At 39.5% G+C, this 17,365-nt stretch overlaps 1 protein-coding gene across 1 annotated transcript in view; it reads right to left on the minus strand.

Annotated features, from left to right (window-relative positions):
• Window positions 1-17,365, minus strand: part of COL28A1 (collagen type XXVIII alpha 1 chain) — a 172,996-nt gene that overhangs the window by 107,183 nt on the left and 48,448 nt on the right. Inside the window, exons 13-16 of the mRNA XM_068973166.1 lie at window positions 13,923-13,991; window positions 11,118-11,186; window positions 6,620-6,688; window positions 2,355-2,423 (exon numbers count right to left, since the gene is read on the minus strand). Coding sequence (XP_068829267.1) covers window positions 2,355-2,423; window positions 6,620-6,688; window positions 11,118-11,186; window positions 13,923-13,991 — 276 coding nt within the window. The remainder of the gene's footprint in view (window positions 1-2,354; window positions 2,424-6,619; window positions 6,689-11,117; window positions 11,187-13,922; window positions 13,992-17,365) is intronic.

Raw genomic sequence — 17,365 nt, forward strand, 5'->3', positions numbered from 1 at the left:
TTCTATTGAGCTACTTCTCACAGGCGACTCTCAAAGGAATCTACTGAAAGGAAGGTACTCTCAGAGAAGTGAAGTGAAAGTCGCTCAGTGGTGTCCGACTGTTTGCGACCCCGTGGACTGTATATATGTTCTCCAGGCCAGAATACTGGAGTGGGTAGCCTTTCCCTTCTCCAGGGGATCTTCCCAACCCAGGGATTGAACTCGGGTCTGCATTGCAGGCAGATTCTTTACCAGCTGAGCCACAAGGGAAACACTCAGAGAAGTGTTTATTTAATAATGCTTAGTGATTCTTTGGAGCAACATTGAGGACAGCTGGTTAAACAGTGTCATGCTTCTCCCCAAAGGATAAATAAGGATAAATAATTTATCTTCTAAATTAGAACATAAATTGCCTCCAAGTTCATAGAAAACTGTTATTGGCTAGGTTATTTCCGACTCTGTATCTTTAAACATTTTGGCTGTTGGACCTATTGTGGGATCATTGGTGAAAATAAAAACTAGCCAACTCACAGTAACCTCTACTGATATTACTGCTTGAGTTGCTCGAATAGGGTCTCACAAGTAAAAGTAATAAAAACAATAAATTAAGATGTGTAAGTATAATCTGCCTCCTTGGTAGCCACTGGTTCCACATTTGTGGATTTGAAAGAGTCCCCATAAAATTAAGTCCCTCTGCTGAGTTTGTGATTAACCTCTCCATTCAAAGCTTTATTATCCCCTTTCTTGTCTGCCCTGTTCCCATTAGGATTAAGAAGTATCTAAGAAAAGGGGGGATTGAAACTGAGCAGGACCCTGTGGACCCCTCCTGGGTTCAAAAGCTCCTCCATTTCCCCTACTTCTTGTTTGTAGATAAAGACTTGAGTCTCCTGGGCCGAAGTTCCAAAGAGTAGCCACAGGCAGTTACTAATTAGGGAAGTGAAGGAATACAGAAACAAAGGAAAACCAGTGAAACAAGGAAAGTAGGGACGAAAGTTCAGTGATAAAGCAGTTCCTTCTCTTTAGGAACTTTAGGTCTTGGGGGCCTACTTAACAAGCTGATGGATATCTCTGAGTTGTTCTTTAAGAACTAAGATCCGCCTCCACCGCCTGCCTCTTGTTTGTAGAAGCCTAGCATCTCTGACTCCATATTGTACCTACCGGTTCTGCTGCTTTAATTGCTGAGTCATGAGCCTCTGCTCAGGTCTGCATATAGACTTGTTAATCACTAAAGGGGTTCTGCTTGCAGATTACAGGTTATGCAAATTTACCTCACATGAGGAGATAAGAAAGTTTGAACAAAAATAATGATTGTCTTGTCAAGATTTATTGGAACATCAGGACCAGACTCAGGTCAACTGACCAAGAACAAAATGTTATCACAACCCTCCTCGGACCCTCACTGTGGTCGTCCCTCTCTTCTTGATCTTAACCCCTTCCAGCTTCCTCCTTCCCTAGCAATAAAGAAGCTTGAATTCTATCCCAAATTAGGATGGTTCTTTAGAGCATTAGCGCACCATCTTCTCAGTTTGTTGGCTTTCTGAAAAAAGTTGGTTTTCCTCTCCCCAACACCGTGCATCTCAACTTACTGGCCCTTCATGCAGCAAGTGGTATGAGCTTGGACTCTGCTACAGTTTAACCAACCTTGGTTGGAAAATACTCAGGAAAGAAATTCCAAAAATTTCCAAAAGCAAAACCTGAATTTGCCACGTGCCACCAACTAAATGCTTTGTAACGTTTACAATGTATTTGGTATTAGAAGTTATCTAGAGATGATTTTTAAAATACAGGGAGATAGGACTAAATTGGAGAAGGCAATGGCACCCCACTCCAGTACTCTTGCCTGGAGAATCCCATGGACGGAGGAGCCTGGTGGGCTGCAGTCCATGGGGTCGCTAAGAGTCGGACACAATTGAGCGACTTCACTTTCACTTTTCGCTTTCATGCATTGGAGAAGGAAATGGCAACCCACTCCAGTGTTCTTGCCTGGAGAATCCCAGGGACGGGGGAGCCTGGTGGGCTGCCGTCTCTGGGGTCACACAGAGTCGGACACGACTGAAGTGACTCAGCAGCAGCAGCAGCAGCAGGACTAAATTAAGGAACTAGAGCATCCCAAGATTCTGGTATGGGGAAGGGAGTGGGAATCCTAGCATCAACCTTCCAGCGGATGCCAGGGGACAAATGCGGAAGCTGCTAAGGGCATAAAGAATGCACATTACATTTTCTAAACCATCAGGAATATCAGTAGCATTTTGCATTAAATAGAGATCTCTGATTTTGAAGTTCATCCCCTCTGCTGCCTTCCCAATGCATTGGCCACTGACCAGAAAACAACAGTTAGAAAATAGATTAAACTCTTCTCTCATTTAGAAAGTTACCTTGGGACCAGGTGAGCCTTGTCCTGGGGGCCCTTGTGGACCAGGTGGGCCAATGGGACCTTGGATTCCCTTTAAAATAAAATTTGAAAAATAATATTAGCGAAATTAAGGAATTTAAGCAAGAGAAGTTTCAAATCCTCTAAAGTAAAAGTTCAGTTCACATCCCATAGTTGATTACTTGTACTTCAATTAATACTTATTGAATGGGTGGCTGAGGCTGCTAGTGGAACCATAATATGCAATTCTACCATTTTTCCATAGTAAGAGTAATTTTAACAGGCCCGCATTTCTGCTTAGAGTAAAAACCACCTTTCCTAATCCCTGTTGCAGCGGGTATTGCTTGGATTCTGTCCAATGGGATGTGAATGAGGGGATTTGTGTGATTTCTGGTTCACGCTAAAGGAAGGATATATCGCTCCATCCCTGTTCCCCTCCCCCTTGCTGAAGTGAAGACACGGAGCCTGCCTATTCTGGATCAAGTGGATGGGGAAAGCACTTTTGGAATGTCAGACTAACAAGAATGAAGAAGCCAGAATCTCTGAAGACCCTAATGAACAAGGCAACACACCAGCTTGGCGTTTTAAACAGGAGAAATACAGTTTCATCTTATTAACCTATTTCACCTCTCAGTCACATACAGGCAAACCTGTATCCTAGCTTTACCAAGGGATATCTATCAGGATGTGAAATTGAAAATTTGACCTAGGCTCTAAGAAGCAAAAGCCTGCAAACACCAAACTGAAGAATGTTCTAATACTTGCCTCTCATTCACACTGTGGGTATAAAAAAGGAGAAGATATGGGATTTAATGAGGTCTTCTCCAGAGAACACAATCCCCTAAAGTGTTTTCTCTGAAGCAAATGGGGAGAAGTTTGCCACATTATAGAAAGGGAACATCAGTGAAACCACTGGGAGACCTTGATTTTTGTTTTGGGAACACAATGGACCAGTGTCTGACTCATTCTGAAGAAAGCTAAACCATGCTGCGATAGCCAAGAGAGGGCTGGGCTGGGGTAAGCCTGTGCATCCAGAGTTTGTCAGGGAAAAGGCCGTGCAAGTTTTTTTTCCCTGTGGACCAGATGTACTCTAGATTCCTGGAGTTGGCCTGGAACTGCTTTGATTTCTGTCCAAGAGGACCTGGAAGAATAATGGAACTCCAGCTGAGAGAGTCCATATAGAGTAAATATATTCCCAGAAAAGCAGAGGCTGATGGGGAGAAACAGCTGGAGGAAGAGAGTCCTTTGTCAGTGTCCCAGGAGGGGCAGTGCAGGAACTCCACCAGGAAGAATGTCAGCATCAAACATCCATCAAGACCAGAAGACCCAAAGCCGGCTGACAATAGACCAGCCAAGAAAGAACCTCCATGCCCTTCCCGCCTGCTTCCATCCTCCCATCCTTGATTCAGCCAGGGAGGGATCAGAAGTACATTCTACCCCATGGACCACAAGCTCACACGAAATGAATGAAGATTAAAAGGAAAATTCCTACATTGACTAAATAGTTTGTATTACACAAATTAAAACTGACTTGAAATTTAGAGGTAATCCTATGTATGTTTAGTCACTCAGTCGTGTCTGACTCTTTTGGGACCCCAAGGACTGTAGCCCACCAGTCTCCTCTGTCCATGGGATTTTCCAGGCAAGAATACTGGTTAGTCATTTCCTGCTTCAGGGAATCTTCCCGACCCAGGGATCAAACCCACAGCTCCTGCCACATCTCCTTCACTGGAGGCAGATTCTTTTATCCCTGAACCACCATGGAAGCCCCTAGAGGTGATCCTATAACTTACTGCTACCTAAAAGTGATAGGAAAGTCTGTAGCCTGATGGTAATTTTTTTTCTGTGGTAGGAAAAAAGAAAAAGCTTTCCCCACTGATAAAAAATTTAAAGGGATGATGAAAGAAAAACTAAGACTTTGTTTTATTTATCCCCCACAGGTCACAATTATGCAAATAATGGTTGCAAATACATGATGATTTTATTACAAATGTGATACTATTTTCTCCAGCTAGATGATACAGCTGCTTGTTCATTTTTAAAGTGCAGATACCATTCTCTTTTTCTCAGGTTGATGAAGATGAAGCACTTTGAACAATTTAAGGAAGCTAAGGTTCAGTATTTACATTGAACCATTATAAGAAGGGAATCCTTCCTGACTTTTATAACAGTCTACAAGTACCACGTGAGGATCCAAAAAATTAAAAAGATATGCACATATAGGTGTGTGCACATGTATATGTGGTTACTTATATTTCACTTTATTTTATAAGATATTTGAAGTAGTCAAGCCTCCAGATATTTAATGAATATCTGCAGAGGCCACTTGAAAGAGATTGTAAACATGTTGCTGGAAACAGAAGCTCCCCCAGAAACAGATGAATGGGAAAATTAATGTCTATAAGAGAAATGGGAAGATTTAACAATAACAGTAACTCAACGGGTAAGCATGTTATAGTAAGGATAAGAAGAAAAATGGGTAACCGCCTGTGCAGAGGTTAAATTTAAATAGAATATAAATCCTTTGTATTAAAAGGGTAAACAAGTTTTTTTCTTGTTCAGTTTACAAATGACATATTGCATTCAATTTCCTACCCAGTAGGAGTCAGCTCCATATGGTCACATACACCTTGAAAGGTTTTTACTCTTGAAAAAGAAAAGAAGAGGGTGAGAAAGCAAAAGAAGTCAAAGAGGTGTGTTGGTTGTTTTTTTGTTTTTTTCTTTTCAAGCTGTAGAACAGCTTCACTGAGAAACAGCATCTGAAAAGTCTTGGCTTTCTTTGAACCTCATTTTCAGCCCCACAATGGTGACTCAGCGCCAGGAACAGCACAAAACCCAGGATGTGACAGGACTGTCACTTCCAAGATCAGGAACTAGCTGAAACTACTTTGCTGAAACTAGCGAAGAAAACTACAAAGCTGGAGAATGCCTGGTGGCATAGTCAAACCATGATCCTTGTGTAGTCCAAAAACAACAGCTCTTAATTATTATCTAAATATTTATATGCAGATTTATCTTGGCTTCTCCTGCACCTTAATCCTCCTGATGTATTATGCTAGGACCTGTACCAAGGGGAAGGAAACAGAAAAAGGAGTAATATCCAACTTGGCTGTTGCTTGAATTAACAACAAAAAATACTGATTAATTAGCATATAATTAAAAATAAACTCAAGAGTTTATGTCAACAATGAGATTCTCAATTATCTCTTTGTTTTATCCTTCTCTCCCTATTCTAGATAAGTGTTAGTTGTTCAGTTGTGTCCAACTCGGCGACCCCATGGACTACAGCCCACCAGGTTCCTCTATCCATGAAATTCTCCAGGCAAGAACACTGGAGTGGGTAGCCATTCTGTTCTCCAGATCCTCCCAATCCAGGGATAAAACCCAGGTCTCCCACGTTGCAGGCGGATTCTTTACCGTTTGAGCCACCCGTCCTAGATAAAGGAAGTACTATTTGGTCACAAGGCAATGGAATAATTCAAACCATAATCATAAATTTTAAACTTTTTGCCACTTTCTACACAAGAGGACATTCAAAATAAATTTGGATTTGTTGGTCACTTTGATAAATGAGATTATATAGGTAGACAGTAATGTTATATTCATATTCCTTCAGTTAAACAAAATTGCCTTGCTTTTTGAAAAGTTATGATGAGAAGATTTTGGAAGAAGTTCCAGCCATGAATGTAGAGACAGCCTTACAGATCTTTCCTTTCTTCTGACCAAGAGGGCCCAAGAGTCATTTATAAACCTGCTCTGTAGTTTTCTTCTATTTAGGAACGGTGCCCCTTCAGTAAAGCGAGTGCCTCTAATGCTGGTCCTTGTTTAGGTGTTTTTGTTTTTTTTTTTTCCCTAGATTGCTATGTGACTAGAAAATGGGAAGCACTACTTCCTGGTATCAGAACAGAATGGGATTTCATCAGTCATAAAGATTCAAGGGGAAAAACAAACACAACCCACCAGGTATATAAAATATTTAGTTTCCCTTGGGAAACTAAAAACTGCAAAACCCTTATCCTGTAAATTAGGCTTTAATGTTAACAGTCACAGCACCAAGAAACACACGATTTATTTTTTAAGTCTTTGTAAGTTCTCAAAACTAGAATCTCGTGGAACCATCTTATCCCTTCCTACATACCCATTTAGATATACCATTGCAGTTCCACTATCAAATGTACTCACAGCTGTTTGTCGGACTGGCCTTCAGTGAACACCAGGTTTAGGCCAGAATGTTCTGTATGAAAGGGAAAGAGAAAAAGCATCAATTACCTGTTCCCCTTGACTCCCAATTCCAGGGATGCCCATCAGTCCTTGGGGTCCCACAGGTCCCATATCCCCCTGTGTAGAAATAAGTCAGAAATATAACAATACAGCTAACCTCATTCTTTCACACTTTGCTAATCTTGCAATATGATGGGTTAAAGTCTATCTTTTAAACCGTAAAGAAGTTCAACATGGAAAGTTACAAAACACCATTGCTTTTAAATAATGTGTGGTTCAAATTTGCCAAAATAGCAAATAGTGTTTTCACTGTTTGGTCAAAAATGGTGTATGTTTGCACCAGCTTATATTCATTAATCATTTTTCCATAGAGAAACCAAAAAATTTTAAATGGTTTTTATAATGACACAAATACTTCTTGTTAGGATCATAGAGATATTTAAAAGCATAAAATTCATAGGATGCAAGAAGATCAGTATTTGAGAAGGGAATTAAAGGATAATATTTTTTTAATTTCTAAATACCTTTTTCCTCCAAATCTTAATGAAAATGCATTTTAAAACTTAAGAAATTATCTAAGGTAAGTGCAGCAAAATGAAAGAACTTCACCTTCTTATTCCATGAATAATTTTGAGAAATAAAGTGAGAGTTATCAGTGAGAACAATATCATTCATCCTTTCTCTATGTATTTCCACAAATATTTGTTGAGTGTTTATTATGTGCCAGGAATTGCTCCAAACATGGGGAAATAGCAGTGACCAAAACAGACAAAACTCTCTTTCCTCATAGATCTTTCATTTTCTTGGGGAACACAGAAGATAATAAACAAGACAGAAGAGATAATAGTATGCTGAATGATGATAAGTGCTAAGGAGAAAAACAAGTGGAGGAATGGAGAGATAGCTGCAATCTGGGGAAAGGTGATTTGGGATGGTCTCATGGATGAGAGGGATAAACCAAGTAGAAACTTGGAGGAAAAGCATTCCAGGCAAAGCAAACATCCATGCAAGGAAGATTCCTAGAACATTCCAGAAACAGCAAGGAGACAATGTGGCTGGAGCTAGTGAGCATGAGGGAAAGTGGTGGAAGATGAAGTCAGGGATGTGTGTCAGTGGGCTCAGGCAGAGCAATTGATAGGGCCTTTTAGGCCATTGTGAGGGCTTTGCCTGTTCTCTAAGTGAGCTGAGAAGCCACTAGAGGATTTTGAGTGGAGAAGTAAAACATCTGGCTTAGTCTTCAGATGTTCACTCTGCAAGCCACATTGAGAACAAACGAAAGCGATGTTCGTATGAGAGATGACTGTGGCCTGGACCAGGCTGTCAAGTGAAGGTGGTGGGGAGTGCTCAATCCTAGATAGATTTTGCAAGTAAAGCCATCAGGATTTGCTACAGATTGAGGATATCTTTGAGGTTTGTGGGAAAACATCAGTTCAGTTCAGTCGCTCAGTCATGTCTGACTCTGTAACCCCATGAACTGCAGCATGCCAGGCCTCCCTGTCCATCACCAAATCCCAGAGTTCACCCAAACTCATTTCCATTGAGTCAGTGATGCCATCTAACCATCTCATCCTCTGTCATCCCCTTCTCCTCCTGCCTTCAATCTTTCCCAACATCAGGGTCTTTTCAAATGAGTCAGCTCTTCCCTTGAGGTGGCCAGAGTATTGGAGTTTCACCTTTAGCATCATTCCTTCCAATGAACACCCAGGACTGATCTCCTTTAGGATGGACTGGTTGGATTTCCTTGCAGTCCAAGGGACTCTCAAGAATCTTCTCCAACACCACAGTTCAAAAGCATCAATTCTTCGGCACTCAGCTTTCTTCGCAGTCCAAGTCTCACATCCATACATGACCACTGAAAAAACCATAGCCCTGACTAGATGGACCTTTGTTGACAAAGTAATGTTTCTGCTTTTCAATATGCTGTCTAGGTTGGTCATAACTTTTCTTCCAAGGAATAAGCGTCTTTTAATTTCATGGCTGCAATCACCATCCGCAGTGATTTTGGAGCCCCCCAAAATAAAGTCTCTCACTGTTTCCCCATCTATTTCCCATGAAGTGATGGGACCAGATAACATACTTGGGAAAACATACTTGTCACTTATTGACAGGGAAAAGACTGAAATGAAGCAAGGCTGGGGAAGGGTGTAACACCAGTAGCTCAGTTTTGGATATGTTAAGTTTGAGATACCTAAAATAAACATCCAAACAGAGATATCAAGTAGATGAAAGGGGTGTGAGCTGGAGATGTCAATTTGGGAGCTCTCACGATATAGATGGTATTTGAAGCCGAGACTCGGTGAGTTTTCAAGTAGAAAGAGAAGAGAGAAGGTTCAAGGACTGAGTCCTTTGGGTGCTGCAAGTATTAGAGGTCAGAGAGATGAAGAGGAACCAGCAGTGGAGGCCGAAAAGTATACAGCCAGAGAGATCAGGTGAAGATATTCTTTCAAGAAGCTGAGGATCCTAGCGGATGATGCTACTGATAGGCCCAGTAAATTGACAACCAAGAGGTGACCACTGGACTACGTGGTGGGTATGGGTAAATACGCTTTATTTATTTATCTATACTGTGCTGGGTCTTCATTGCTTTGTATGGGTTTTCTCTAGTTGCCGCAGGCAGGGGCTACTCTTCGCTGCGGAGCATGGGCTTCTCACCGCAGTGGCTTCTCTTGTGGTTGCAGTTCCCGGGCCTAGAGCACAGGCTCAATGGTTGTGGCACACAGGCTTAGTTGCTCTGCAGCACGTGGGATCTTCCCAGATCACGAATCGAACCTGTGTCTCCCGCATGGACAGGTGAATTCTTTACCACTGAGCCACCAGGGAAGCCCAATACACTTATTTTAATGCCAGTTGTATTTAGACTACATCAGGATCTGCAAACTTGTTCTTGAACACTTGGATAGGAAGTATTTGATGCTTGAGAGTCATAATAAGGTCTCTTGCAAAACCAGTGAATGCTGCTTCAGTAGTATGAAAGCGACCAGACAGTAGTTAAATGAATAGGTGTGTCTGTTTAATACTTTATTTACAAAAACAGGCAGCCCACCCTATAGTTTGCCAATGCCTGGGGTGTCTGGAGAATCCCAGGGACAGGGGAGCCTGGTGGGCTGCCGTCTATGGGGTCACACAGAGTCGGACACGACTGAAGCGACTTAGCAGCAGCAGGGCTAAATAAATATGCTTTTGTGAACAAAAGCGCATGATTAGATCATAGTTTATATAATATTAAAAACCTGAACCTGGCATATGCCTCTTGGTGGTTCACTATGTGTCACCCCCAAGTCTAAATAAATGTCCATAGAAGGAAACAGGTAATGGACTGAAGTTCTAATTCAAAGCTGGGTTATTCTGATTCAGAACTTGATTGCTTATCGTGAGGCATTCATTGTGCCAAATGCTTTTCATGCTTTATCTCATTTAATCCTCACAGAAACCCTCTGAAAGTAAGCACCCCCATTTTCCAGATGAAGTTAAGTTAGGAAGGCCCCCGTGGAGAAGGAGATGGCTACCCACTGCAGTAGTCTTGTCTGGAGAATTCCGTGGACAGAGGAGCCTGGTTGCAGTCTCTGGGGTCACAAAGAGTCAGACGTGACTGAGCAGCTAACACTTTACTGCTTTCAAATCCCAGTCACACAACTGATAGATTCAGGTCCTCTCCCTCCAACTCCGAACTCAGCTCATAATCACTGTTCTGCAAATATTCAACAACTCATATAACAGACCTCTTTGGGGAATTACATTACATTTAAATATCTGTATTAAAGCTACTTCCTTGTTCTGTAAAATAGTGTATTTTTGAGAGTCCTTATCACAGAAGTGTTTAATCACTTGAATCCAAGAATATAAAAGAGCAGGGAAAGAAGAAAGGAGACGGGAAAGGGAATGAAAATCAGATAAAAGCTTTGTCCTGATATTTCAGTGTCTTCTCTGCATGAGCTCCAGATATGAAACCACAAATGCCATGTCAACAACACCTGGAAAAGTTAATTCACTGAACTTATAACACAGCATTTGTGTGGTACTCAGTAGTCACTACTCCAAAGGAAGAAAGAGCATCTCGTGTATTTTTAGAGTGTTTTGGAACTGGAGTTACACCACCAGAGCTTAACTATTTGAACCAAGAATTGTATGATGTCTGAAATTTGTATAATTCACCACTTACTACTGTCTTTGCTACTTAAATACAGACACCCAGAAGAGACAGCTACCAGTAAATAGTAAACAAAAGAAATAAGTAATTCAAGTGGATATATAAGACCCAAGATAAGCATCCATGTCAATTGTTATTCTAATATAATGATGTGTTTAGATATTGACATATATGTATGACTCCAAACTAATTGGCATCTGGGTTTTTCACACATTTCTTATATCCCTTCCCTCTCTGGCAGCTTTCCCTTCCTACTGGTCTTTAAAATGTTTATAGTTAACTGGATACCTGTGTGGTATGGTTGTCAGGTTGTACATAGTTCATAAATGCGCATACATAAAGAACAATGAAAAGTCATTTTATTGGCATATTTTCTGTTATCCACCCTACATGCAGTACCTTGTCCCCTTTTATTGATGGGCCCGCTTCTCCTTGTGGGCCAATTGGTCCTTGAGAACCTTTTTCACCCTGAAAGGATATGGGAGAGCTATCAATGCAGTCATAAAATTCAGGATTTTAAAACAGGTAAAGCATTCAAAACATCAAAATTCACTGCTAACTACAAATGGGTAATTCTAACTCTAAGATTTGCAAATTGAAAAAAATAGCATCAACATTTCATAAATATAAAAGAATCTGTTCAAGCAGAAAATTTACACAGCATCACTGAGGTGGGAAAAGAGCCCCATTCCTAATATAATCAGAAATATCTGAAAGTGGGAGATCTAATCAATCATGTACTACAACCAACTGAATCAGTCTGCTGTTTCCTCACCATTTCTGTAACTGCATCCATTACATAATGAAAATCTGTCTCTCAGTATGTGGAATAACATTGGCTAAGATGGAATTATTTAGTAAGTGTTTTATACCAAAATTTATAAACATTTATGGAAAACTTAGTTTTAAAAGAATTTATGGAAAATCTTTTGGGGTATGCTTCTAGAGTCACACGGCCTCTGTGAATCACTCTGGTTGTAATGTCATGTCAATGAAGTCATAACACTTTTTTCATTTGTATGAAAAACAAACCACAGAATTGACCAGAAATAGCACACATTTCATAAATTCATTTGAACCAAGAGTAAAATCAAAGAACATTTGCAAGGAACCTAGGAAAATATACCTTTATGTCTTTCTGTAGTCGTTATTTATTCACTTAAGCCCCACGTCATTGCAAAGTAGCCCCAAGAAGTACATACAGAGAACTCCCATTGGTCTTGCTAGTTGAGGAGTGAAGAATTCTGCCTAATGGGTTCTGATTGTTACCACAGAGTACATCTGTGTACAGTCAGTCCTAAAACAACACTGAATATAAAGAGTTCTTTCTTTGATGAGTCAGAGGGCAATGCAATGCTATGGGTTATTATGAAGGAATGTAACATTATACCATGCCATTGAAACTGCCAGTAAAACATGCCCTGAAATATGCTTCTCAGTGTTTTATTTACTCTGTTCTCATTTATTTCTTTAAACCCCACAGATTATAAGGAGAAATAATTCTGGCTGTTTGAATTTTCCAGGTTGTTTGGGCTATACATAATTAGAAATTTACTATGTACCAAAAAAATTAAATTATGTATGATAAAACTTTCCGAAATGTGCCAAATTGCTGACCTCTGCCTTCTTGTGATGATATTTCAGTTAGGTGAGGGCATTAGTAATATCCCTTTTTCCAACATAAAATTTGTTGGTTAACAAGGGCTTCTTTTAAAATTTAACCCAGCAGTCACTCACAACTTGGTGTGATGTATTTGTTTTACCTAAGTGATTTCCCTTCAGTTGAGATTTAGGTTTCTCATAGATAATTGAATATTGATCATGGTGGAAGAAGCTGAAAATGAGAAGCAATTTTAGAGTGTAAGACCGTACTGAGAAGGTCAGATCTCAGTGACTCAACTGAATGAAGTGGAAGGTCTTAAACACTTAGAAAACAGCACATGCTTCTCTGGGTAGTGTGTGTGCATGCGTGTATGTCTGGGGGAAACATTTTAGGAAAGAAGGAAAAAGGACCCCAAATTTATCCTTGTGAACATTCACTTTCAGTCTGTTGAAAGTTGCCCAGTCGTGTCCGACTCTTTGTGACCCCCATGGATCGTATGGAATTCTCCAGGCCAGAATACTGGAGTGGGTAGCCGTTCCCTTCTCTGGGGGATCTTCCCAACCCTGGGAACTTACCTACCCTGAAATTCTGTTGTTGCTGCACAAAGTGCCTCAGAAAATCATTTCCTGTGTGGCCTTTATCAAGTGGGCCATATATTATGGGTAAAGAGTCTAGACCAGGGATCAGCAACCCATTGGCCAATCCCAGCCCACTGCATGGTTTTTGTAAATACAGCTTTACTGAGGCCCAGCCAAGATCACCCATTGTTTAGGGTTGCCTTCATGCTTTAGCAACAGAATTTAAGTAGTTGCAACAGAAATCACATGGCTCACAAACTCTGAAATAGTTACTGTCTGGTTCTTTACAGAAAGTTTGCCAAGCCCTGGTCTAGAGGAACTTGAACTACAAGAATTACATGTGGGAGGCGGTGGAAACATTTACCATCTCAACTGCCAGGTGAGAGGTAGGTCTTACGTAACATTTTGCTCCTTCTGGTAGTAAGGCAAATTCGATTCCCTCCATCCACCCACGTTACCTTTCTTATATTAATGGCATTAGTATGATAAATTGGTTTATTAGATTGTTTCTTGTCTGTTTCACAGAACAAAGCTGTGGGTAAAACTTGGTATGTCTTGTGTGTGTGTGTTAGTCACTCAGTCGTGTCCGACTCTTTGAGACCCCATGGACCACAGCCCACCAGGCTCCTCTGTCCATGAAATTCTCGAGGCAAGAATACTGCAGTGGGTTGCCATTTCCTACTCCAAAACTTGGTATATATCTATGCTCAATAACTTAATTTGGGGGCATAAAGATGCTATTTATCCCTGTGGTTTTAATGACTATGAATGACTTTAAGAGATTTTCTAATTTCATATGCAGTAATTGTATGAAGCAGCAGCCTTGCAATTACTTATTTATAATTGCAAATGTCACTACAGCTTCATGTTAAGGGAAAATTTACATACAAATTCATTTAATATGGTGAAGATGATCAGGAAAATACTTGACCTGGGATAATTGGCTAGGACACAGTTTTTGAATTTATAATTCATGATCATGCAATAGAATGCATTTCTCTTCCATGTAGAAGGTGCTGTTACCTTTGGTCCTGGAAGTCCTTCTCCTGGTAAGCCTCTCTCTCCTGGTGGCCCCTCAGGCCCACGGGGACCCTGGTTAGGATACAAGAGAGTGAGGAGCAAAAGAAGAGAGAGAGAAAATAGGAGACAGGAGAGGGAAGGGAGGAGAGAGGAAGAAAGATAACGGTCACATTTCAGTTCACAGGGGCATGCAATGATATAGTCCTATTCACATGATTAATGAGAATCGATCCTCCTAGTACATACCATGCTGATAAGTAGAATCATATGGTTGGGAAGAATAATATTCTCATTGTATTAAATACTTGTTCTATTTGATTAGCATGAGATGTTCTATTCTGATGTTCTCAAATTGGCAGAAAATGGATGTGAAGTGATACTTCAGAATAAGGATAAGGAAATCAATCCTATGAGGAAAGGCTAAAAATCTAGGACTGTGTGGCCCTAAAAAGGATGCAAAGTGATGAAATAATTTAATTAGGCACCAGGGGAAGAAATCACCACACAGCTGTTTTAAAGCACTGAATTCTGTTTACATGCTGTTTTAATTTCCATCCTGATAAATTTGGATTCAGACTTGAATTCTTTCTGGAACTGGTCGAATCCCCTGGAGGTTTATGTGCAAATAGAAATCTTGCTAGAATCTTTTAAGAGGTAACAAGACTTTTGATCTCAATGATTAAAATTAAGAAGTCTGCGTGACTCTTGCTCAGAAAGACACTCAGTAAGGTGAGGATTTCTCACCTAAGGAAAGAAAAACAGTACAGTCTCAGGTTTTGAAATGGATGAACAGGCAGCATGCTTGTTGAAAAAGACAACAATAAAATATTCACTTAAACCAGGAATTTTTAAAGATTATAAATGTGTTCTCTCTTTCTTCTTGACCAGAAGCCAAAAAAAAAAAAAAAAAAGGTAGAAAGGGGACTAATAACAAGAATGGTAGATGCATGAACTGGAGCTTTTCCTCTAGTGGACATAGAAAGATAATTAGGACTCTCTCGGCAGGGAAGTAAATCTATGATGGAACAAGACTGAGTTGCCCAGAGCCCCAAAGGAAGTCCCCCTCTGTAGACACTGAGTGATCTTGGAGCTAGTCTGTAGTAATCTAGGGTGATTTAAGAGATGTTTTCTACTCAAGCCTGGGAGCAGAACTAGGATACAGCATTATATGCCTCAGTGGCCGATCACAACTACAGATTTGTGAGAGAGAAAACTAATTGTACCCCATATCTAATTTTGGGGGGCTTTCCTTAAAATCATATATTTTAAAAGACAGCCTTCTTTAGTATTTATGCATAGCCAATTTAGTAAAGGCTTTAATTAAAGTAAAAAACTAGCATTTAATTCAATTTAAATTGCTGTGCCTATGGGAAAACTAGCTTTTAACCATCCAAGGGCTTAATCAAAGTCCTAGTATCCATGACAGAGTAATCTAATGTTAGAGCAATTAACTAGGAGAAAAAGAAATATGGTGTGAAAACTAGATTGCAAACTAAACAGAGAAGCCCTAGCTAATATTACACACTGTACAAAAAAATATTAACAAGTCATTCCTCTTCCTCAAATGAAAATAACTCAATTTTCATGGAATGCAAAGGAGTCTTTTTCCAGCACATTCCTTTTTTTTTTTCCCATTCATTCGACAAATGTTTACCAAATGCCTGGTAGGTGCAAGTCACTGTGCTAGCATCTGAACACAGCAGACAGCCCCACTCCTTGTCTCATAGAGTTTCCAGTCTTGCATGATACACTAAAAGCATGTTTGGGAGTCATTTGGACTGATGTTCAAGCCACCTCTTGCTACATATCAGGAGTGTGATCTTAAATAATTCCATCTCTCTAAGTTCAGCATTCTCATCAGAATAGTGGTAACAATAGTACCTACCTCAACCACACGTGTTAATATAAGGACTAGCTCAGAGAGATGTAAAGCTCTTACATATTAAGCACTCAATAAATATCTGCTTGCTATCACTATCAAAAGTGTTTTCCCTGGATCCTTCAATTGCTAAGAAAATCCTTTTATGAAGTTTTTACAAATAAAGTAGTCTCAGAGCATGGTCTATGTTAAGCAATGTGGAGAGACGCATGCCGCATAGAGTAAGCACTGACACTTGCGTCCATCTCTGCATTTCTGGAAGGCGTTAGCCAAGGTGAAAATGAGAATACGGAAGACTTGGAGGAGTCACATTTTCCAAGCTGCTGAGAACAGAGAGTTAATGCTTGTGAACAATCATTTAGGGGCATTAAAAAAAAACAAACAGTGATTCAAGGTTTAATTACTGGAAACCTGGAAACTGTCAGAGTAATATTCTGCACCATCAGTATATTCTCAAGTTTTCTAGTTAAACAGTCAAGGTGAATGATGGCCGCTAACCAGAGAAGAGAAAGAGCAGGTACTTGGATTAGATGAACTATACTTTCAATTTATTAAGATGGTACCAACAGATTATTTTTTAAAAGACAAAAATGCTTAGTAAAAAAGTATCTTTTTCAAAGGCTATCAGATCTAGTTATACCTCTGACATTCTTATTTGGCTTCTAATGAACACCTTTAATTAAGGTGTCCAAATATCTAGTGGAAGAAACTAATTATCAATTAACAGAGTCTGACCAGAAATGCTTTATATGAGACATTAACAAGATAAAATATAATTGTCCATTATCATTATCTTCCTTAATAATCTCAATACTGTGGATAATCAATAAAAGTAGTTTCAATATACATTGTAAACATTAAAGATAAATATGCTAAATAATATTAAAAATTATCCTTAATATTCAGTGAAATTTATTTTTAACTTCAAAATAATTAGTTTTACTTCAGGGGATTTTTCTTACTGAAAGTGCTCCCAAAAAACCAAACTAAGCACCCTAAGAGTATAGAACCAATTTATTATTCTTTAATCAGTCATCTGTCAGACCAACACACAACTAGTGATCATCATAGAATTAACGATGTAGCTGTCAGTTAATAGTTCAGTCAAGGTGCTGGAATATTAATTCATTTGATCAGATTTATATTACTATTGTATAAAAAGAGTAGTTAGTACTAAACTAGAAACCACTTGAAATGATTCAGGCAAAGAAACAAACGTAAAGAACTTTCAGCAGAAGCTTTGTCAGTCCTAAGCCCTTATGTTACTTTGAAATACTTCAAAAGCTCATTATTGATTTTTATTATGATATTTTGAGACAGTATTTTCATATATTTCTTGAGATTTATCCTTTCTTTGTTATGATTTTAGTTCCCAGTTATTTCACAGACTACATGGTGTCACTCTAATTTGTGTAATTGTGGCTTAGATCTCAAGAAAACAAACAAGAATTTCATGTTCTGCCAATACTGTGAAAACCCTCTAGCTACAAAGAGAAAAGCAAATAATACAAAATTTTTTCTTGAAAATGAAGGCCCCCAAAAATCAATAATTAAGGGAAGTTACAGG

The sequence above is a fragment of the Capricornis sumatraensis genome, chromosome 5 (assembly GCF_032405125.1).
Source record: "Capricornis sumatraensis isolate serow.1 chromosome 5, serow.2, whole genome shotgun sequence".
Classification (NCBI taxonomy): domain Eukaryota; kingdom Metazoa; phylum Chordata; class Mammalia; order Artiodactyla; family Bovidae; genus Capricornis; species Capricornis sumatraensis.